Source organism: Macrobrachium nipponense, chromosome 24, assembly GCF_015104395.2.
Source record: "Macrobrachium nipponense isolate FS-2020 chromosome 24, ASM1510439v2, whole genome shotgun sequence".
In the NCBI taxonomy this organism is placed as follows: domain Eukaryota; kingdom Metazoa; phylum Arthropoda; class Malacostraca; order Decapoda; family Palaemonidae; genus Macrobrachium; species Macrobrachium nipponense.
Window position 1 is genome coordinate 61,689,595 of NC_061091.1, and position 25,617 is coordinate 61,715,211.

A 25,617-nucleotide genomic window follows, 5' to 3' on the forward strand; every position below is an offset into this window, starting at 1 on the left:
CCTTCCTGTAACTTTGCTGTTGCATGTGATGTGTTGTTGTTTGACAATTGTCAGTAATACTTGTAACATTAGTAAGGATTATGCAAGCTGCCTTTGCATCTTCATTTACTTACTGATTGGAATTATCATGTGACCCTTCAACATTTTTGGGGTTTTGGAATGAAAGTTCTTATTGTAGAAACATACACATATAAATGGAAATAAGTAGTAATGCAAAACGTGAGCAGGTATCTAACAAACAAAATTACAAATACTTACTTTACTTCCAGAACTACAAGGCTAAGTATGTAGTTTCAGTTTTCACTTTAAATCTTAAGCAGTCATGGCTGTTTAATTCCTGTTTTGGTGACTGATTGGGTAATATTTCTCGATAATAAAACAATCCATAAATTATGCCTTTGCACTTAGTACATATTGTAATTTTTGCCATAGAAATCAGGTTAGGTTTTTGGTCTAAAGTCTTGCAGGAAGGATAGGTTGACTGGAGCCATTGTGATCTTTGAAATGTTTTGATAAATAACTTGTTTACCACTGCTTATGCAGTGGACCTCTACTTTCTGTGCTTAGTAGTTTTCTTGTTGATAGCCAAACTAACTTTGATAGTCAGCCAGATCTGTAGGAATTTTTCAAAACTACTGTTGTGATGATCTACTATGAGATTCAGGGCTTCTGTAATACGGTTTTTTGGCAATAACTTTTTATCTATGCATTTCATAGATATAACGCTTATTCAGAATACACATTATATCTACACATAAATATTGACTGTATTCTGCATTACGTAGGTTGAATAAATTTGGTACTTATAATTTAAAAGTGACTTTTTTTGAAGACGGGCCAACTTACTCAGAGATAAGGTTTCGAACGCACTCGTTACGTAACTTATGACAGCATTTCTTCCCTTGTTCTCGATGGATGATTGGCTATACGTAACGAAGGCTATACCTCTGGCAACAATGACAAAAATGTAAATACGAGCAAAGCAGTACACCTTTATGAACTCTGAATCCTCTCCGCGGATAATTGTCATAATGAACAAACCAACAAAATATGTTAATAAATACAAAAACACGTCGATTATTAGTCTAACTCCCAAAATAAGTGTCCTAAGAAATTATAATCTACATTATAGGTCACAATCAGATTGACAAGATGTAGGGAATAGTTGGTAATTTTTAAAGACATAGTAGACAAGCTTGATTTGATAACTGATGTATCCAATGTCAAGCAATTTTTATTTATCGGCTATCTACCTCATTACTAAAAAAAAAAAAAAAAAAAAAAAAAAAAATAGACGGTACCGTATTTTGGCTTTAAACCTTCACCAATAATTATCGTCAGAATGATGACTTCATGAGGCTCCACCCACTTTGGCCTCGATATAATTCCGGATAACAATGAAGGCTATCATGGACATTGTTGTATTAGAAAATCTAACTTCTGGCTATAAAAACTCATTTCTCGAGTAGTTGTAAGAAGTGCTAAATGATCCTCAGGGATCCCAGCAGTTGGCCTAAACGTTTAATTCATGTATATTGCTGCTATTACTAATTTTGCGGCACTACTGCTGCAGTAGTATTACTACGCTAGCGCAGATACCCCACCCACATCTATGTATCGTTCCGCCTTTCATAAAGTCTTTGTATCCAACATGGTCGTACAGACTAAAGAAGAAGAAAAAAAATTATATCGGATGATCCGTTGGTCTCCTGGAGATTTTAGCTCATAAAAACTTTTGTTTAGCAGCTTAAAACTGCCCCTGTACTTTAGGAAGCTATACAACTTTAATTTAGGATGAGAAAATAAATACTGTCAAAAAATTCAGGGTTAAGAGAAGGTGAAATTATTTTCCACAGCATTACTGAATTTCATTTAAAATTATTTTATTGGTAGTATTTAAAAGTTAAGTGAGATATTGTTGGAACTGAAGTAGGGTTCTGTATTTTTTTCAAAACAGTAAAACATCTTTTTTTATTAAAACCTGCTACTTATGATTTTTAGGTTTGTTATTAAATATGAGTTGCAGTGTATCTTTTTTGACAATAGATTTATTTCTGTCCTTAAAAAATTTGAAGAAATTGTAGTCTTTTCTCCCCCTGATATATAATTGGAATAGATTGAGATGTCCTCTAAGCTCAACAATTTTAAAAGAATTTTACAATAATTTTAGATAATGGCTTACGGTGGCAGTATATAGTCAGTAATCAAAATTATTTTATGGAAATTTTGCACATGGTAGTTCATAGGGAATTACTGTACATATAACTTTTTATTGAAGGGTTTTGTAATTTGGTTTTGGCATTATCATAAATTTGTTAAAATACCTGTGCTGCCGTTTGATAATATGTACGTACATACATTGCATGGCCATAGAAATGCTTATTCATTAAGCTTTAGTTTTATTCTGCCATTTTAAACTGGTCTTTATGTGTAAAGATGTACTCTCCATTTGTCTTTTACATATCAAGAAATTAAATTTTATCCTCTAAACATGACATAATTTTTATGGCTAAGTATATAAAATATCTACGTACATGCTTTTTGAAGTTAAGACTAGTTTTAAAGTAGATTATTAAGTTGTATCAGTTTTTGTTACTTTAGTGCATTATAATATTAAGTTAGTTACAAGTGAGTAAGACAGGCGTACCCAACAGATGAGAATGGAGAGAGGCGACAAGTGGCCGGGCGGGAGAGGAGGTGGACGACCCATGAATATCTACACCTTCAGCAACAGCCCCGGCACCAACGTCAAGTCCCATCAGTGTACATACTGCAACTACAGTACCAACGTGGTCACCAACTTGCGGAATCATCTACGTACTCACACTGGAGAAACTCCTTTTAAGTGTCCTTTTTGCTCTTATTCTACAACAACCAAGCAAAGCCTCACATACCACATTAGAACACACACTGGTGAAAAACCCTATTCTTGCCCACATTGTCCATATCGATCCAAACAGCAGGGCACGATGAAGTGTCATATATTAACTCATTTAAAGGAAAAGCTGTCCCCATCATTACCTCATAATGATGGTGAAGACAGTAAATCACATTCAAATTAGCTGGTTGCATGTTCCTGTGGAGTTAGTTAGTAGAAGCAAAAATTGTAGAGTTGCAGAAAATCAGCAAATTTGCATTACCTCAAAATGGTAGAGACATACTGAAAAGTTCTTTGCTTAGTTATGTTAAAAGTTAACCTCTTTTGTTTGCTAAATGCAAATGAATGAATGACTTGAGGGGTAATGATATATGTAACTGTAGTTTTTAGTTTATGTATAGCAGTGTTTGGAAAATAATTAAGATAGGCTCATCAGAATTATTTCGAGTAAAGATTTGCCAAACCATTGTTAATGTTGAAACAGTTTAATATAGAATTAAGTAGTGTCCTCAAAACTGATTTCAAGTTGCCCACTGGTTTTGTAACACTTGTACTGTACATCCTTTTCAGAAATTCTAGAATATGATTTTAACAGTACCTGTGCTGTATATATTATGTGTAAAATAAAATAAGACAGGGAAAGGGCATATTAAATATTGTATCAATGTATACTTAGAAGAATCTCTGTACAGTAATATTTAAATGTCAGTAAGGATAAAAACTTTGAAGAATACAATGATGTTTCATTTTGTCCTTAATGGCTGCTGTGACTTCTGTGGTTAGAAAATAAAATGTATGCAGTATTTGGGATATTTTGTGAGGCTTTTAAATTTTGTAATTAATTAAAGTGACATGATGGTAACAGCATTTTCTTTGTAGCTGCTTGGTCTGCTTTTGAATGCCTATGATGTGTAGGTCTAGTGCATTACTTTGTGTAGTATGATAGGACTTATTTAGGATACCATGTTGATTGGTATATCCTGTAGCCACCCAAGATAGGAACCTTTTACAAAGACTTTCACCCTCATGTAGATGTCTGTCGTGACTGATATCACTGACATGGAAAGGCAGAAACATATGACTTGTGCCTTGTAAGTGATTGTAAATGTTACTTTTTATACTGTACTGATAACCATCATATTCAAGATAGAGCAATTTGGTAACCTGTATACTTCCGGTAATTAAAAGTAGCGCTAGTAGTAGGAGAACTCTGGGAAGGGATTCGCCCTTGAGTTTACTGCTCATGGTTTCTCATTGCTATTTGTAGCAAACCTGGATAAACAGGGAGGGATGGGGTCAGGAAGGGCACCTATCTGTAAAACATCTGCTAAAATAAATCAGGAAAGGGCTTTGTGTTAGAAGCACCTGGAAAAAGCTCATGAAAACCAATAACACCATCGAAGGATTAAGCCGAGAAGAATAGTAGTACTGTAGTAGTAATATTAGTAACATCTATTCCAGTATGGATCCCCAACATTGGTGATGATGAATAAAGATTTTTGTCATTTAAACATAGCTGAAGAAGGACAAGGAACCATGTTAGAGATAATATATCAAACGCATGAAAAATAACGAATAACTCCTCATGGTGGTAATAACAGCTAAGACCTAAATAATATGCACACTGTGAATTAAGTATTGTAAACATAGGCGAATCTTGTGTGTTTGCCCAAAAGTCTGTGGGCTGAATCACTGAATAACTGATAAAACCCAGAAGCCAAAATTATTTCAGCACCAGTATTAAATTAAGAAATGTACAGAACTATGTATGAAACAAGCTACATCTTACAACCATTAATTTGTGAAAAAATTTGTGGGAGTAATCAAAATGGATACTTTTTTACCTAATATTCATTAATGTATCTACTGCTGGAGCTGCATTGTCTTGCTCTAAGTTGACCAACGTTAAGTTCACCATATTTACGGTAAAGGTCGTTATTATATTTCACTGCACTGTAATAACTGGGATTGTCCTTTATAGACAAAGCCAACTGTATCGTGCCATGGAATGTTGTTACTGTGTGATATGGCTGAAAATGAACTGAGCTTGACCTTATATCCTGTGAAATCTGAAATGGAGATCACATGAAATTATTGTCACAATAAATATAAAGCCATGTAATGTGTATCGTACCTAACAAACGTACCACAGAAGAAGTGAAGAAATCCACTGAAAGAACATTACGTATATTCTGTTTCTTAGCTGTGACCATTTACACAAAGTCTGCCTAAACAGATTACAACAGCTAAAGCAACAGGGACACTTTCTCTCATTATAAATCAGAGCTTTTGGTTGAAATTTCAAGATCTTACCTAGCTAGTGACCCTCAACAAAGTTTGGGGGTTGTTATCTAGGACTAATATTACTTGGTGGACATTGTCTTTATGATACATATTTACAGTCTTTGTTTATGTTTTTTATGGTAATCCCCAATGGGCTTGTTTGAAACACATCACAAAAGTTGATACTACATACAGACTTAAAACCCTTGGGGGTCACTTCACTATCTAGGAAAGATCCAAAATTCCTACCTATAATTGTTAAGTGATGTTATTAGAAATTACTGTCATTGTAACTAATTTACAGAGATATATAGTTACCTTGACCATTTGTATTGATAAGTTTGATTAATTGCTTAAATTTAATTTAATTTTTTTGTTTTTACATGTCTGTGTCTGGCTCAAGTGTAAATGTGCTATGTGCACAGTCAATGAAATCGTTTGTAATGACTTAGACAGTCAAGCATGTAATTGTACCAAACAAACCATATCCTTGGATAGCAAATAAATCTGAAGCATTGGTTTGTAAGTATAAAACTAAAAGTATACATTAAAAAATTTATTTTAATTTAATTTCCCTGAAAAATAGACTTGGCATTTACTGAAGATGGCCTACTTATACCTTTGTCATATCTGTGCAAGTGAGACTGTGAGAGCTGAGTAGTCATTGTAGGACAGGGGATAGAGCCCTCCTGTCCCGAGTCCTTTGTATTCTATCACTGTGACAAAAATACTGTTCTGGCCGAGAACAACTACATACAAGAGAATTCTTTGTTATTTGTTGGTTGGTCTGTCTTATGGAGCCCTGGGAGGACCATGAGAATCTAACCCCTTTGAGGACTCACAGTGGCTACAAAAATTGGTTTTTCTTACATCAAAACTTGTTATAGTTATCAAAGTTATCTGATGCTAGTTTAAATATGGAATACATTGTATACATAAGAGAATATGAATATCAGAAACCTTTCCTAAATTCTATTTACATTTTATACATGAATTCAGATGATAGGTTACCAGTGAACACAAAATGCACAATTAGGAAAGCTCTGATAAAGACAAAATGGTACTACCTAAGTGACTTACAGTCAGTCTCATCACCATACTAAAACCAAAGGTTAAAGTGGAATGCTATCCACGCCACTCAGCCTAGGGTTTTTTGAAAATGTTTACATTTACTTTCTTCTCACACACACACACACATACACATACCCAAGTATATTGTTGATGAAATGTGGAATGAAATGTATGAAAAAAATTAATGTAAGTGAATCATGAACTTCTGTACGTGCATGTTAAGTCCTAGTATTATTTCTTAAACCAAAAGTTGAGGCAGAGTTTTATGAAATCTTATAATTTTCTTAGCAGTTTTGAGTTGCAGCTTCCCAAATCAAAATACTACACAAATCAAAGCTCACACTTGTTCACTTGATCATTCATTGGGTGTATCTAGTTTTTCATGAGATAAGTGTCTTATAGAAGGAACTTATTGGTAATTTATGCTCTCCATTTTACATTACTGGTAAGTTTTGGGGTTTTGTCTTCATTGCTGTGACATATAATGTAGGAAAATGATTGCTATGGAGAGTTAGTTTTAGCAGTTACTTTTGCTTTGTGCAGTTATTTTGAGCAATTTCTTGAGCTTTGTACAGTTATTTTGAGCAATTACTTTTGCCTTGTGCAGTGCAAAACACTGCTAATTTATCTGTGCATTTTATATATATGAATAGTAAGAGTGACATTCCCTACAGGTGGGATTGGAGTGCGAAGTACACATTGAAGAAAGAACTTTAGGAGATTATGGAGGAACCAACAGCTTGAGGATGTATTACTGCCGCACTTGCCCATTTACGTCTACATCCCTAACAAGTCTTCAGGTTCATCTGGAAACCCATACTGGTGTCAGGCCTCATAGCTGTCCTTATTGCCCTCTGACTTTTACACGCAAAGGAAGCCTACATATTCATATCCGTACACATACTGGAGAAAAACCTTATCCATGTCAGTATTGTCCGTACAGTGCTACCACAAAAGATAATTTGAAGACTCATGTTCGCATTCATTTTGGAGACAGGCCATATGCTTGTGCTCATTGTCCTTATCGATCAACGCAGAAAGGTGCCCTCAAGATGCACGTCTTAACGCGTCATATTGACCAAATGGGAAAAATATTAGAAGAAGGGACACAAGCTCATGTCCCAGAAAATGAGCTGCCGTAGTATTAAAAGATGAATGTGGCATTTTTTGTGTGCAACATTATTTTCCTTAGGATACAGTTCCTGTAATTGTATGTATTAGGCATTATGTAATCTTCATTGGGAGTGAAATCAACAGACATGTAAACTCATCTCAAGCATTTTAAAGTTTTTATTGAGATGAGATGATAATAATTATGCAAGTTAAACAAAAAACTGCAGAAGGAACGAACATGAACAATAAATGTTTAGAAATCTTTGTACATTGTTTATAGATATGCATTCACTCTATGATGCATGCATGTTGAGAATTGTAATGTTTTGTAAGTTACAGCATTGCATTCTAATCAGAGGGGTTTCACCAAACCCAGTTTAGGCTTTGTGTTGTCTGATAAGGAACATGTTCTTTATATTGTGTTGAGAGGATAGTGTATGTATGTATGTATGTATGTATGTATGTATGTATATATGTAATGTTTATGTATGTATGTATGTATGTATGTATAAGTGGACTTATTCAAGACTTAATTCCAATTGTTTACTTGGAGAAGAGAGATAGTATACAGTTTCCCCTATATTATATATATCATATATATATATATATATATATATATCTATATATATATATATATATATATATATATATAAAGGTATAAGCCACGAAGGAAAAATAGACAACGGAGTTTCTGCAAGATCTTTCGACTCAACGTCCTTTACTCAGCAGTTTATCTACTGAGTAAAGGATGTTGAGTCGAAAGATCTTGCAGAAACCCTGATGTTTATTTTTCCTTCGTGGCTTATACCTTTATTTATTGGGTTTATCACGTTCCAGACTTTCGTGATTCAGTTATACATATACACATATATATATATATATAATATATACTATATATATATATATATATATATATATATATATATGTGTGTGTCTGTGGGTTTGGGTGGGTTGTGTGGGTGGTGTGTGTCGTGTGTGTGTGTGTGTGTGTTATATAGGGAAAGTGTATACTATCTCTCTTCTCCAAGTAAACAATTGGAATTAAATGTTATAAGTCCACTTATGCAAATTTTCTGATGCTATCATATACAGTGATGTCAAGATCATACAGTGGTAAAAAATCAATTAGAAAAAAAATTTTGGCCATATTTGTTGAACCATAAAAAATAGGAAATACATATTTAGCATGTGTAATGAACTAATGAAGATGATGTGCAAAATAGGGTGAAGGTCACAATTGGAGGTTTTATTAAAGGTCACTTTCCTATAAATTTTGAACTGTCCAAAATACAAACTTAAAACTTCCAATGAAAGCTGTTGTGCAAAGTGAGATGTAGGTCATCCTACGTCACTGAATCCAAAGGTCAAATAAGATTGAAATCTTGGCCATAACTTTTGAACTAGTATAACTTCACATTTGGCATTCATTAATGATGCTGATATGCTTATTGAGACCAAGGTTAATGTCATACTTGGAGGTCACAGAATAAAATTAAACCTTCCCGTAAATGTCAGTAGTATAATATGTATATTAAATAGAATTTTCATAGTATTTAACATACATAATCCACTAATTATGCTAATATGCAGAATGAGGTCAAGGTCACATTTAAATGGCAAAGTAGTGTAGTCATTTGACTTTGTCCATAAAAAGGAAGTGCCATAAAAAGGAAGTGCCATAAAAAGGAAGTGCCATAAAAAGTGTAGTGCCAGTTGAGGTTAAGTTTCTGATTGGACAACACTTGAAATACAGGTGGTATGTATAGATGGATGGATAGACAGATAGATAGATAGGCTGGGAGCTCAAGATTGGAAAGGTACTTGGAGCGTCAATGGAAGTCATGGTGGGAACTTTCAGGGGAATTGTTGTGCTGTACCTTATGGAAGTGGAGGGTGGATGTTGAATTCAATAGGAAGGGGAAAGGGTGCTGTTGAAAGTAAATTTTCTTAAAAGAACAGTTGGAATGCTTAAAAATTTAGAGATACATGAGAAGGGCTCAGTTAAGATGTAAAACACTCATATAAATGAAAAAATGAAAACAGAAGAGCCACTTGGTGATAAGTTGTATCATTTTCTACGGTCATGTGATATGTGCTAGGATTCATTCTCTTACGGATAATGTACCGCATAGACCTTGTGGTATCACTCTATGTACTAGCCTTTCCTATAAAATTCTTGAATGCCATGTCTAAGTCTATGTCTCCTATCCTAAGATTTCCCACAAATTAGATATTGATTAAATAGGTGATGTATACCATACTCAGAATAGTTAAGAGCTTTCAGTTCCTGTCCGAGATTTGACATCATTTAAAGCTATGTGTGACTTTTATCAGTGCTGTCTGTATATCATGTACTGTACTGAGACCTGTGTGATATTGTTACCGCATGTTCAGGAAAGTAAGTTATTATGCAAGGCTTTTTAAATATCTTAGAATTTCATTTTTTTTTATTCAAATTTTTTCCATATAAAATTTATATTTTCTTATTCATTGTTATTATATATATATATATATATATATATATATATATGATATATTATATATATATATATATATATATATATATATATATATATATTCTTTATTGTATAAATACTATCAGTTCTTAGTAATTTCCATTCATAGTCCTAGAACATTTTGCCTGAAGTGTAAACTGCATACTTATATTGTAACATTATGGTATGTTTGCAGTGAAGTAAAATTACTTTTGTAATCATTATGTGGTATTATAAGTATAGCGCATTACACCTAGTGATTATTGTTTTTTGTAAATATTTATTTTATTGTTTAAAAGCAGTAAGTAAGAAGAACATCCCCTACAGGTATTGAGAGATGGAGAGCTGAGGATCAACAGCAGCAAAGCTCCACAAAGCGGACCAGGAAGCACTGCAAGCAATAGACTCAGGTGCCCTGAGTGTTCTTACACTGCCACTAATCAAAAGCTGCTGGAATCGCACTTGTGGGCTCACACAGGAGAAAAAAACTATTCATGTATAAGTTGCTCATTTCATTGTGCTAAAAAAGATAGCTTAGTTTTGCACCTTCGATCTCATACTGGAGAGAAACCCTTTCCTTGTCCATACTGTCTCCACCAAGCGTCAACAAATAGTGACTTAAAAAAACATATACGCACTCACACAGGTGAGAAACCATATATATGTCCACACTGCCCTCACCAGGCATCAACTAGCAGCGATCTCAAAAAGCATATTCGTATTCATACTGGTGAGAAACCATATGCTTGCCCTCACTGTTCCTTTCGATGTAATCAGAGTGGTAGTCTGAAGTTGCATTTACGAAAACATGCTGGTGATAGTAACTTCAAATGTACATATTGCCCATATGTAGGAGCTAATTATAGAGATCACCAAAAACACATCCTTTCTCATTCTGGAAGGTCCTAAGTACCGTGTGTTTGTAGAAGTTACATACTTTGAACTTTGTTTTTGAATTTCTTGTTAATGTATAATTAGGTATGTATACTATTCTTTCCTTTAAGTAGAATTATGTATTGTGCGTGCACTTATGTTGCCTTGATGTAATAATGAAATATAGTAGTATATTTAAATACATCTCAGCCATAAATTCATTAGCTATGGATTTATCTGATACACACAAATCATCTAGAGTGACTTCTAGACATTTTCATTAATGTAAAAAACGCTTCATTATTGCTGTGGTAAAGCAAAAAGTATGATTCGTAATATAAAATTACTTATGCAATTCTAAACATATTTTGAAGCTACACATAATAAAGTGCAAACAAATAGTGCAAATAATGATAAATTGGAAAGTTGAAGGGCTGACCTTGTACAATTTATTACCTTACAGTTTTGTATATTGTACGTATTATTGTAACTGCTGTGGAGTGTTATTATATTGAGCAGGGCTTGTATTTTTGTCAGTATTGAATTACATTGAATTTCATTTTAGGATATACTGTAATTAAAGATGTCAGTTTCATTATATATATATCGGTGGGGGTACTGTTCTCGGCAGGGTGCTGATAAGCGAAAACCACCACTAACCAAAACTCTGCGATTTATGGTGCCAATAACCAGTTAACATAAGGTGCTGACAACCGGAACGCAGCACGTTGTGACACGATAAATCGCCGATTTTATAGTGCAAGACAAGCCCCATATAACCGGATCGCCATTAACTGAGTCCGTTTATAACTGGGGACTGCCTGTGTATATATATATTATATGTACAGAGTCCCAGATTATCGATGACTGTTTCGTTCCGATAACAGAAAATCAACAATTCATAGAGCTTTTGGCACCAATAGCTGGTTAATGGGGCCTCTGATAGGTATGTATCGGTGCTGATAACCAGAAATTGGCGCATTATGACACCAGTCTTGGTTGATGGCAATCCGGTTTTATGGCATTTGTCTAGCACTATAAAATTGGCAATTTATGGTACCATAACAGGCTGAGTTTCGGTCATCGGCACCACTAGGCGTCAATAATACTTATGTTGCCACAACATACCTAACAGAGGCGCCATTAACCAAAACTTGGCGCCATAAAAGTGGCGAGTTTTGGTTAATGGCAGTTTTCACTTACCAGCACCCTGCCGAGAACGGAACCCCCACTAATAATCAGGGACTGCTTATGTGTGTGTGTGTATATATATATATATATATATATATATATATATATATAATATATATATATATATATATATATTATATATATATATATATATATATATATATATATATATATATATATATATATATATATATATATTGTGCATCCTCAACTTACTGCAATTCAATCTTACGGCGCCGTAACGTTATGCAAAATCACTTGCAGCATCATAACTCAAGTTATGGCGCCATGAGCACTGTTAAAGCACCATTATCAGTGAAAAACAGACTTGCGGCAGAAATCAACTTACAGCGTGGCGCTGGAACGGATCCCCCGTCATAAATCGAGGACACACTGTATAGTTATATATATGTATATATAAATACAGGCAGTACCCAGTTATCTGTTGGGGTTCTGTTCTAGGCAAGGTGCTGGTAAGTGAAAACTGCCATTAACCAAAACTTTGTGAATTATGGTGCTTATGGCGCTGATAACCAGAATTCGCCGTGTTATGATCGCTGATTTTATGGCACTAGACAAGCCCCATGATATTGGATTGCCATTAACCCAGTCCACCAATAACTGGGGAGCATATGTGTGTGTATATATAAATGCATACATACATACATACTTACATACATATTATATATATATATATTATATATATATATATATATATACAGTGTTCCCCCGTATTTGCGGGGGATGTGTACTAGACCCCACCCACGTGAATAGTTAGAACCCGCCAATAGTTAGAACCACTACTAAAAATGCTCATAACTGCCTATCTTGAAAGTTCAGATACCAAATGTATATCTTAAATAACATCCTACTTCAAGTATACCTAAAATTACTAACTTAACCTATTACTGTATTAATCTTTGAGGTTATATTATTATCATTTCAAAGTCATCTTAAACATTTTACCATTAAAAATATATACATACAGCCAATAACAGAGAAAGAGATGAAATTATGAATTATTTCTGAGAGGGAGAGAATAATAATGGAGAGAGAGAGAGAGAGAGAGAGAGAGAGAGAGAGAGAGAGAGAGAGAGAGAGAGAGAGAGGCAGAAGAGGAGAGGAGAAATTACAACTCCTAGACTCCGACTCCTTCCCCTCCGCTAATAGTATATCAAACTGTCATTTACTCCCCCGCCCTCCTTCCTCCAAATGAATAAAAAGACTGGGAATCGCTATTTTTTTTATTAATCTTATTAATATTTGAAAATTAGTAAATCATTTGTTTATCTTACAAAACAAAAAAACATACGTAAGTAAGCGAGAGAGAGAGAGAGAGAAAGAGAAAGAAATGTTATTGTTTTATCTCATTAAACTTAATATTATTTGAAAATTAGTTCTGTATATTATTATTTTACCATAAAATGTAGTAATACCCTTAAAGATATACTTATACATAAACTTCCATGCCAAACAGAGGGCGGGAGTTACCACTACGACATACTATCTCATGTGACAAAAGAGAGAGAGAGAGAAAGAGAGTTATCCAAAGGATTGATTATTGTATTTCTTTAAAATACTATCACATATGAATTTTGAAATTAGTTATGTTATTATTATTAATATTATTGTTATGTGAAAATATTAATAAACATATACACATGTACCATAGAAATTGAGAGAGAGAGAGAGAGAGAGCGAGAGAGATATCCGTATTTGAAAGAGTGAAATGGAAAGGTTATTGTAGTATTTCTTTAAAACACTATCACATATGATTTTTGTAATTACAGTTATATTATCGTTATTATTATTTGAAAATATTAATAAACATATTATACATACATGTACCATAAAGATCTCTCATCTCGGTAAAGAGAGAGAGAGAGAGAGAACACTCCCTCCCCTCCTGTCACATTACTTGATATATTTGACAGCTGTTAAGTTTGGTACCTGGAGTTGGAAAGAAAGATGCGTGAAAACTGTGATTTCCTTCATTCTTACATAATTTTTTAATTTATAAACTAAAATCTTACTAATTCACTATAGTATTTTCTTTAATGAATTGATTGCTCTTTACATTAATATTAATATTTGAAAATTAGTAAATCATTTATTTATCATACAGAAAACATACATCTTGGTAAGAGAGAGAGAGAGAGAGAGAGAATTATTAATGTTATTATGTGATATAATTTAATCTTATTATTCTTACTAATACAGTATTAATCAATATTAATATTTGAAAATTGGTAAATCAATTTTGTATCATAAAAATGAATTTAGTCATGAAAATAACATCACTAATTAAGGATTATTTATCATCGGAAAAAACCCGCGAATAGGCGAGTTTCCCGCAAATAATGGGTAGATATGAACCAGAGAGAAATCTGTGAATCAGGAGAGTGCGAATACAGGGGGCCACTGTATACACACACAAACAGATAGTCCCCAGGTTACGGTTGTCTTGACCTATGGCGTTCCGTACTTAAGGTGCTCTTTCAATATATTATTCATAAAAAAAATAGAGAGCCGTAAGCCCAGATTACAGAGCCGTAACTCTCCATGGCTATAACAAGGTGTGAAAACTGGGTTAGAGAGCAGTAGCCTCTGGGAATGTTCACTGTGATGAGGGAAAAAACTAGTTTATAAACAGCGCAAAGCTTACATACCAGTTTGTTTTCCCAGGATTAAATAAGCCAGTCTCTCCCATTTTTATCAATTTTTCTTATGATGTTCCGAGTTATGGCAATTTCTGACTTATGGCAGGCCGCTGTAGCAGAACCCTTGCTGAACCTGGGGACTGCCTGTACATATAAGAATAGTTTTGAATGTAATAAATTCTACTGAAAAAAAAACTTGTGTAGTAGTTTTTCTCTTCATTTTCAATGCCAATCTATTAAATTAACAAGCACAATAAAATCTTATCACCCATGTGTATTGTTTTTAATATCCATGAAAATTTAGGTCTAGATCCTGTTTATATGTGTCTTTACTTCCTGTTAGATAAATCAGTATATCCACTGCTCATTCATGCAAAGATCAAACTCCTGAGAAAATGAATGACAACAATAGTCTTGGTTTTTCAGTAGTACTCAAAATGATTCTCTTAATTGAAGGTCCTACTTGGTGATATTTAGAACCCTTTTTCACTCTGTACTACTATGATAGCTTTCTAGATAATGCTTTTATTAAAGCATTACTTGTATAGTACGTGCTGTAAATCTTGTGGTTTTACTCTTATTACTCTGATTTCATGAACTGAACATTGAAAATGCTAATTGTCATGCTAGTTGAGGAACTGGCCTTTCCTTTTTATGCTGGATAGTGAATTTCAAGAACCCTAATACTTGAAGGCATTTATTACTTTATAATCATGAGCTTTCAAGTTGTAGATAGTATATTTATGCTCTTGCTTAATAATTTCAATAAGTTTTCATTTTATATCTGTAATTTTACACGTTCTTAATTTACATAGTATGTATACATGCTATTTCCAATACATTTTGTCATTTTGGGCGGTTCCTCCCATGCTGCCAAATGTACTTGGTTGGAAATTACCTTAATTATTCCTTGTTAATTCTTACCTTTAGGAGCAATATTAATCTTGGTTTGTACCTCTCCAGTTCATCCATGGTAAATCTCTTAAGGTATTTGGACTACTATAAGATTACATAAGACAAGATCAATAGAGACAGCACAAAATATCATCCTAACTTTTAAAAAACCATTTTCATAAATCCGCTTGTAATCACTGAGGAAGGTAGAAAAGAAGTATGATATATGACTGCGAGTCAAATGAATGTATTTTTTCTTCCTCACGTCACATCACCAAGACCTTTGTTGTTTCTGATTATACGTAAATCCTCTTTTTTATTTTTCATAAGATAATTGCTATCTCTCTCTCTCTCTCTCTCTCTCCTCTCTCTCTCTCTCTCTCTCTCGCTCTCTATCTCCTCTCCTCCTCCTTCTCTTCTTCTCATGTACTGTCTTCTACTCCTCTCTTCTCTCCTTGGCTCTCTCTCTCTCTTCTCTTGTATCTACTCTCTCCTTCTTCTTCTCACTCTCCTCTTCTCTCCCTCCCTCCACCTCTCTCTCTATCTCTCTCTCTCTCTCTCTCTCTCACTCACAGAAAAATAAAAGTATTCACAGTTCTTGCTTTAAATGCTTTTGTAGTTTAGAATACTCTACACAATCGTGTAATATTTTTGTTTAAGGAATATTTGTATTCCCATTCTCTTGATTTTTTTTTGTTTATATCAGAGTCTGACCTCTACATGCCCAAAGGGCAGCATAGCTTGGACAGGAGTCCTGTAAGAGATTTGGCAACGTAACTCCAAATCTAGCGCTTATTATTTTAGTATGCAGACACCAGCCAAATTCATTAACATTTAATATGGTAGTACCACTCCCCACCCTTGCCCTGCCCAAAACGACAAGAAGATTTGGAAGTGCTGTCGAAGCTCATAGCTGAAGAACACAAGTCTTTAAATTTTACAGGAGAAAAAATCAGCAAATTTGCCTGTAGTAAAATTTTAATGAGAAAATTAATTAGCAAATTTTGCAGAATTAGAAAGACTAGCAAACAATAATAAAGATGAACTCAAAAGTTCCATGGACACACCTGTGTACCCAGTAGTACAGTTCCTGTGCTACTGGGCAGTTAACCGTTAAGTAAGTGAAGGTTTGGTAACAGTTATTAAATAGAGAGATTCCATCAGTCAAAGCTTGTGATCTGCAGCTTTGTAAAAATATAAGGAATACTGAGTAGTTATTAATTTTCCAGCCTCATTCTTCATGTAATAAAAGTGGTATGCTTTGTTATGAACAGTTATACTATTTGGTGTTTTTAATGAATAGGCATTGTTTTACTTAATGTTAACATTCATAATTACCTAAAATATTTACAACTGACATAAGATATGAATAACATACGTAATTAACAATCGAAAATGTTTCCTTCTGATAAAAAATATTCTGTCAATTTTTCTTCTCCAGTGCATCCGTCCTGCTTGAGTTTTGACAACACCACCAATAATAATAGTGGTAATACATATTAAATTCTTTTAAAGTTTATTGTTATAGTGTGTTGTGTTTTGTAGAATGTGCTTAGGTTTGTAGTTTTATTTTAATGCCAGTTTGCAGATAGCTTGTAAAATTCTGTAGATAGTTTATTCTATTCTCTATAGTATACTGTAGGGCAATTGTTTTATGGAATAAATGAGTAAGAAGAACATCCTCTACAGGTAATGGGAGACAGTGGAGATCTGACGACTGACAGGGGGAAAGCTTCAGAGAGAGTACCCGGCAGCATTTCGGGCAGTAATACGTTTCGATGTCCAGAATGCCCCTTCACCACATCCACGTATAGTCTTTTGGAACGTCATCTTTGGACTCACACTGGAGGAAAAGAATATTCGTGTCCATATTGTTCATATCATTGTAGCAAAAAAGAAAATCTTAAGTTACATATGCGAATTCACACTGGTGAGAAACGTTTTTCTTGCCCTCACTGCCCTCATCAAGCGTCAACAAACAGTGATTTAAAAAAGCATATACGGACTCATACGGGAGAGAAGCCGTATTCTTGTCCTGTCTGCCCTCACCAGGCAGCCACTAGCAGTGATCTAAAGAAGCATATTCGCATTCACACGGGGGAGAAACCATATGCTTGTCCACACTGCTTCTTCCGTTGCAATCAGAACAGTAATCTCAAGATTCATCTTCGAACCCACGATGTCATATATAAATGCCCACACTGCGCTTACAGCACAAATAATAAGACTGAACTACAGAGACATGTTCAAATTCATTTTGGAGAGTAAACTTTTGTTTTGAGGTACAGAATGCTCTTTTACCTTTTGAAACTAATTACATTGTACATTAAATGGAAGCCTTACTTTCAAATGAATTCAAAATTTTTTGGGGAAAATACTTATTAAAAAGTATTCGTTGTATATTTGTCAGAGCTGGGTCACTCATACATTATGGTATAGGAAACAAAGTTACTCCGAGCTATTTTTTCTTGTCAGTTAGATATTATGAACACAAATTTTCATCCATGTAGCATCTAGTCTCTAATGAAAATGAACTGATGTCGAAATCCAGGTTTTTGTAGTTGAAGGCGGAAGACTACATTATACTTATTATTTTTATCAGACAGTCCAAATGGTGTAAAGAACCAAGGCTGATTGCCGATGCAGTTTTCTTCAAATATTTAAAAGATTAAACATTGTATTTCATTCCATTTTGTAATTTTTCCTTATTTTAGATATTTAAGAAATGAAATATAATAAAAGATAAATAATCATCCTCATCTTTGAAATGCCTTGTTGAAAAGTTGTGGCAAAAAGTGGAAGTAGCAATCAGTGCAATTGATAGCAATGTAAACTAACTCCAAGAAAATGAGTTTTTGTCTTTATTTTGTATGTATTTGTAACATTGTACATTGAGAGAGAGAGAGAGAGAGAGAGAGAGTATAGTACAGAAACAAACACCAAGAAATGCAGTACACCAGTAAGTAAAATAAACTAAAACACTTACAAAGATTGGAGTGCAGTATTGTAAATTGTAATATGTACATGTAGTACATGGAAAGTGAAAAGGAATTTTAGTGTTGAAGGACAATAAGAGATGAGAATAGCAATATACAGACATATAAACTTGAGGCAAGGGTCAGCACTAAGAACAATCAATTACTATTTGGTATAAAATACTAATTTTGTAACTATGTACAAGTAAAACTTAAAGGTACAAGCAATGGGGTTAAACAATAAATTGAATGAAGGGAGAAAAATAGTAGTATTAGTAGTATATTGCAATTCTTCATACATAACTTGTTGAGTTACCTGTCGGTGTAAACTGTATGTCAATCAAATGGATACACTCACAAAAAATCTTACAGGATTGCAAGGTATTTGATAAAAAAAGAAATTCATTGTGTTCAAACAACCATCTACATACGTGGATTGGTTTTGTAAAGTACTACTGTATGTATTATCAATTCAGCTGTTATCATAAACAAGATTGTTTTAAATACAAAGAATTCTCTAATTTGGAGAAAGATTGAAATCTTGAACATAGTGTATCCTGTCAGGCTAACTGAAAAGTTCTTTTATAATAAATCATTGAGCCTAGCAAATTTTTTTTTAGTTTGTGAAAACCTTAGCAACAATGGTATCATGTCTTTGACAGTATAATGATTGCAAACTGAATACGAACTATTTTTACTTTAAAGGACAGTATAATTTCTTGAAGTTCTATGTATGGCTGAATTATAAATACATACTGTATAATCAGATAATCTTTAAAGTTGTAGTATGGGGTATGTATACAAAGGATGACCGGTAAAATTTGTTATATTTTCTTATTTATATTCTGTATTTCATTGCAATCATATCCTAGATTGTGACATGAAAAAGTTTTATCATTTTTAGTTTTCAAAATAGGCTTTTTTGTAACCTAATTAATTTTTGTGTACTGTACGTTTACTGTGTGCACTAATATTGTTTTTATTTATATGTAGAACTACGCATTAAATTTAATGTTACATGGATGGTACAGTACTTAATTATTGTGAATTATATATGATATACTTTACAATTTGAAATAAGATGGGCATTTTCTACAGGTTGACCTTGGCAACAACTCGGAGATGATGATCTCACAGGACGGAGCAGTAAGATCCAACTTGATTCATCAAGAAGACCCCTTCAGGATCAGTAGATGTCACCTGTGCTCTTATACCACAAATCATCATTCATATTTGGTTAGCCATTTAAGAACTCACACAGATGAGAAGATTTTTGTGTGTGCCTACTGCCCGTACCGTACACCCAGAAAAGGCAACCTTAAAATGCATACCCGCATTCATACAGGAGAAAAACCTTATGTTTGCCCACATTGTCCTTATCAGACAGCTATTAGTAACCACCTTAAAAGGCATCTTCAAAGACACACAAAGGAAAAGCCATTTTTGTGTCCCCATTGCCCGCGTGAAATGTCCAGTAATGGAGAATTGAGGGAACATATAAGTCAAGTGCATTCTTCCGACTTCCAACAATATTTACAATGAAAACATTGAAAGAACATGATTTTCAGAAGGAATTTTTATCTTGTTAACATGAAATGAAATAAAAATTACCGACCTGTTTGTGCCTTTTATTGTTGCAGCCAAAGATGAAGTAGTATAGTACGTATGTTTATTATCATTATTGCATTTGTCTGTAACCTTCCTCAAATTGTGACCTTGTCTTAAAATTTGGATATGTTTTGTTATCAAAACGCATCTCTAATAATATATATTGTCACCGTTTTCTGCAGTTTTTCAAGTTGAGGAAATTTCGTGATTCAGACAACTGTACTATCATCATTTAGATTACATAGAAAATGTTGTTACCTGTATTTTTGTTTTGTTTTGTAACATTTCAAGATGAAGATGATTGTCTTTTGTTTGTTCATTCTTAGAGGTACAGACTCATTCTACCATTTTGGATAGGAGTTGGAAATATCAAAGTATTTTTTAGAATTATGTCAATATACATACACAGGACAGGATCTGACAATTCCAGCAACCTACATGATAATGTTTTATAAAATAAATACTGTACTTGTGAGATAATTACGTGTATAGTCAATTTGCTAAGAAGGGAGGTGAAAGTAAGAATTAAGGAAAAGGTTCCCTTTTATTAATCTATCATTCTAGGGATCTAATGAGTTTGCAAGTTAATGGTGATATACGTATATGATGCCTTGTGTCTTTTGACCTTGTACCATGATTGCTAAACTGAAAGAAGTTGACTGATAGTGCTGTAAGTTGCCATATTTGGTTTTAGAAAAAGAGAGAGTACATATATGTAGAGTTACTTGGACTCAACAGTAACCCAGCATTTTTTGTGTATGATATTGTAGGAAATTGTAATTAAGGATATGTTTATTTAATATTGTATGCCACATGTGTAGTATACAGCAGATCTTATGAACATCAATTATACATACATGACAACAGAACTCACTGTTATGGTGATTGTTTAACCCTCATAGTGCAGGCTAAATGTATACATATTAAGCACACCCCTAGACTGGGCTAAATTGAAAGATGGCTAATTTAGAAAAAAAAATCAATGGAAAGAGGAAGATACGCATATGCACATTGTATAAGAAAATTCAAAAAAATGTTCTGTACCTTCCATGGGATGTTGAAAGTGAATGTTTCCAAACCTGTGCGCAGTCTCTTTTCCAAAAAGGCAATCGTAAAAGTATGCTGCTAAATTTACCAAATTTTTTTTTCTATTATTTTATTTTATTTTGTAAAATTATATCACAGTTCACACACTATCATAATAGACAAGAACTAAAATCAGTAACAAATTCCGAGTACATGCAAACATAGGTATCGGGGTTCCATTCTGACAGCTTAATAAGCAAAAATCGCCGATTACCAGATTTTGGTGCTGATAACCGGTTAGTGGAGCCTCTCTTAGGTATGTATCGTGCCAATAACTGGAAATCAGTGCATTTTACTGCCAAAAATTGCAGATTTTTAGTGCTACAGAAGCCCTGTAAAACTGGATTGCCAATAACCGAGGCTGCCAATAACTGGGGACTGCCTGTACGTATACAGGCAGTCCCCGGTTATCGGCCGGGGTTCCGTTTCCGGGGGTGTGCCAATAAGTGAAAACCGCCATTAACTGAAACTCAGTGATTTGTGGCACCATAATAGGGTTTATGGCACTGATAACCAGTTATTGGCGCAATAAGCACCCTTATGACATGCCATAAGCATCCTTATGGAGTGCAATAAGAGCCCGTATGGCACCATAGGCGCTGATAACCAGAACTCATCCTGTTATGGCGCTATAAATTGCCGATTTTATGGCTAAAACTGGATCGCCGATAACCGAGGATTGCCTGTATTTATTGTAAAATATTTATAAGATATCTTGGGTTTGGGAGTAGCAATACATTCCCCCATGACATCTCAGGTCAAACTAATATCTCTCTCTCCTCTACTGAGCTACTAGACTGGCAGTGTAAAAGTTGCCAGAATTCATTTATGGCCCATGGAAGTGATCTACAGTGGACCCCGTATTTATGGGGGATGCGTACCAGACACCCCTGTGAATAGCTGAAATCTGCGAATATACTTAAAACCCCCATAAAAATGCTTAAAACTGCATATTTTGTTAGTTCAAACTCAAGAAAAACCCACAAAAAATGCTGTTTTTTTTAATAGTTTTATCACAAAAATGCATTCAATCATGAAACTGATATGAAAATTCAGTAATTTGTGGGTATTTCCCGTAGAAAAATACAGCGAATACGCAAATTTCCTGCGAATAATGGAAATATAAGATCCATAGAGAAATCCATTATTACGTGGGGATCGATTATACATAATCACTTTTTCCACGTTTGTTCAAAATATATAGCACGGAATCTTGAACATAGTACGTACATGTATATTACCCATCCACAAGAGGTTAAGTCTTTTTAATGATGTGAATAAATTGATATGTGTTAAACTACCTTCTCGAAAAATTTTCAAAGTTGTCAATACAGTGGTCCCCCTGTATTTGCGGGGGATGCATACCAAATCCCCACCCCCCCTCCATGAATATAGTAGTGCCTCAGGTTACGAAATTAATCCATTCCGAAGCGGCCTTCGTAACCTGATTTTTCGTATCTAGAACTACGTTTTACATGTAAATTGCCTAATTCGTTCCAAGCCCTACAAAAACACCGCAGTAAATTTTATAATAAAGCTAAATTGACCAATAAACGATGAAATACAACAATTTGGACCATTCAATGCCTAACGTAACCATGACTGTACCTGTAAATAAAGTGTATCAGTGTACAGGGTACAAGGAATACTGTACGTACATGTACATACGTATGTAGTAAAATGTGGAACCTTACCTTTCGAGTGAGGCGATGTCCGAAAGTGACAACAGAGGAGGACGACAAATGGCAGAAAACATGAACACTTAGCTTTATGAAACACATTAAAAAATGAAAGAAAACATTAACACTAAACTTTACAAAACACATTAACAAATGGCAGAAAACGTTAACACTTCTTGATGATCTCCGTCTTCGTTCTCCATAGAAAGCATCCTCTTCTTTCCGTGAACTTCAGCAACATTCTTGGGACCCATGGCTAATAACATAAGCAATTAAGTTAACACACAACACGATAAAGTAACTTACAGTACAACAAAACTGAAATCACTAACACGAATTTATGTTAACAAACAAAATATATGTGAACGAATGAATTTCAGGTGATTACGATAACGCTGCCACAAAAAATGGTCAAGGAATGCCTTTACATAGAGGCATGATGGGACAGATGCTGACCAATAGGAGAGCAGGATCTTACGGCGGTGACTAGCATCAGGAACCAATGGGAGAGCGAGAGGATGGTGGCGAGTCTACTGAGTTGGTGGCGTGCTAGTTTTAAAATTGTCCTCGCTGGCCCGGGCGAATCTCAGACTTTACCCTTTCACAACCTGAATTATTTTCGTATACCAAAGCAAAAAAATCTTCGTCTTTGCTTTCATAAACTGAATTTTTCGTAGGTAGGGACTTTCGTATGTAGAGGTTCCACTGTAGTAGTTAGAACCCGCAAATAGTAGTTGGAACCCCTATAAAAATGCTTTAAACCTCCTATTTTGTTTGTTTAAACTCAAGAAAAAAACACTAAAAATTATTATACCTGGTTTTTTTAATAGTTTTATCACAAAAAGAGCATTTTATGTTGAAATTGATAAAAAAAAAACCAGGAATTTGTGGATATATCACATAGAAAAATACTCCGATAGGCGAATTTTCCGCGAATAATGCGGGGAAATGTTCCAGAGAGAAATCCGCAAATGCATGAGTCCACTAATCCGGAGAACGCGAATATGGGGGGTCCATTGTACGTATATGTAACTATATGTGAAGCATTTTAGGTCTTTTAAGCATTGTACTAATATAAGATTTTGTGGTTTTTGTCATCACAATAAGATATAAATTACATATATTTGAATGTGTCAGGTCGAACTCATTTTAATTCCATTATCATCAGGATTATTCATGAAGCATAGCATGTGTAAAAATTTTGGTACAAAATTGAGTACTTTCTTGTACAGTCTTTATGATGAGTATTTAAGGTGTCTTATGAAATTTTTTTTTATCTTTCATATGCAGTATATTTATTGAAGTACAACTGAATCAGATTACTAATTGCATACGTATTGCCACTGGCACAAAGGATTTTTTCAAAAAGACTGGTTCCGACCAGGGAAGAACAGTTGTAAGGAAGACAATGACTTGTGCTTTACTTCCCAATTATTATTAACTTTATAATTACTAAATTGGTTAGTGAAACTACTCTGATAAAAACAAGTAAGTATTACGTATTTAGAGCTTTCTCATGTCATGTTTTTTGTAATATTTAGTTTTACTAAATATAACTTGAGTAACAAAGACATCTTCTGCAGGTGGAACGAGATAATGATGCTCTGTTCTCCTTGGCTGAAGAAACATCAGGACTTGACAAGACTGAGTTGCCACCTATCAAGCTGCATCGGTGTCGACACTGTGATTACACCACAAACCAGCATAGTCTCTTGGAAAAACACTTACGACTACATACAGGAGAAAAGCCATTTGCTTGCACATACTGCTCCTTCCGATGCTCCCACAAGTGTAACTTGACAATGCATTTACGGACTCACACAGGAGAAAAACCCTTCCAGTGCTCTTACTGCCCTTACAGAACAGCATCTAGCAGTTACCTAAAGAGGCATATCAGAATTCATACTGGAGAAAAACCATACTCATGTCCACACTGTCCTTATCAGACCGCTGACAGTAGCAATTTAAGAAAACACATGTACATGCATGGTACTTAAATGCTAAAGGTAAAATGTCATTTCATACTGTATTATACTGTACTCTCATGAAAAATTATGTAGTCTAAATTGTACAGTCCAGTAATGTACTGAAAACTCCCTTTCCAGCCAAAAAAAATCAACAAATGTTATGTAAAAGTTTTCATATTCTAGTGATCTTTTCAGTGACACTAATCTTAATAGTACATAAATGTATAAAATATGCAATGTACATATGAAATAAGGCTAAGCATAAGTGGATAGGTCTCAAGAGGAAAGCAGCTAGTGGCATTATCTGCAGAAGAAAAAGTTTATCCCAAAGCTATTTTAAGTGCACAGTTCCTGTATTACAGGAAAATCATGTAGAAATCAATATTAAAAATTTATCAATGTTTACAATTTATTGCTTAGTTGAATGCAAAAGTTTTACTTTGTGTAAATGTTTGTAATTTTATCTTCAACTTCTTGTTAAGTAAGTTATTCCTTTGGTGCTTATCATAATTGAACTGAATGTCTTAAGGTCATTGAGATATGTTCCTATTTGTGGTACATTGTAGAAACATGAGCATACACATTGCGAGTGAAACTGACAGAGTTTCTTAGAAATTTTGATTCTTGTAAATTTTTCATAGTCTACAAAAGCTCTTCAAATGACAAAGTTCTTTAGTTCAATGATCAGAGTTCAAGACCCACAAAAGAAAAGTGAAGGGTCAACATTCAATTGAAATCATGAAGCAGCCCTTTACTCTTGGTCTCAAATATTTCTTTATGCCAGAGTAATGTGACTGAATAAAATATGAGGCCGAGGGAAGACTTAAATTATGCTTAACTACTT

The 25,617-nt window shown here is 34.2% G+C and overlaps 1 protein-coding gene across 18 annotated transcripts in view; it reads left to right on the forward strand.

The window, feature by feature from the left end:
- LOC135205669 (zinc finger and BTB domain-containing protein 17-like) overlaps positions 1-25,617 on the forward strand; it is a 260,367-nt gene that overhangs the window by 167,790 nt on the left and 66,960 nt on the right. Inside the window, exon 6 of one of the 18 annotated variants that reach the window (XM_064236529.1) lies at positions 24,390-24,812. The exons of 12 other annotated variants lie outside the window; for them this stretch is intronic. In XM_064236529.1, coding sequence (XP_064092599.1) covers positions 24,390-24,803 — 414 coding nt within the window. In that variant the 3' untranslated portion in view covers positions 24,804-24,812. Of the gene's footprint in view, positions 1-2,654; positions 3,538-6,906; positions 7,755-10,167; positions 10,865-17,147; positions 18,212-19,531; positions 19,991-24,389; positions 24,813-25,617 lie in introns of those variants that run through there. 5 more of the 18 variants (XM_064236523.1, XM_064236521.1, XM_064236520.1 and 2 more) reach the window with 5 other exon arrangements.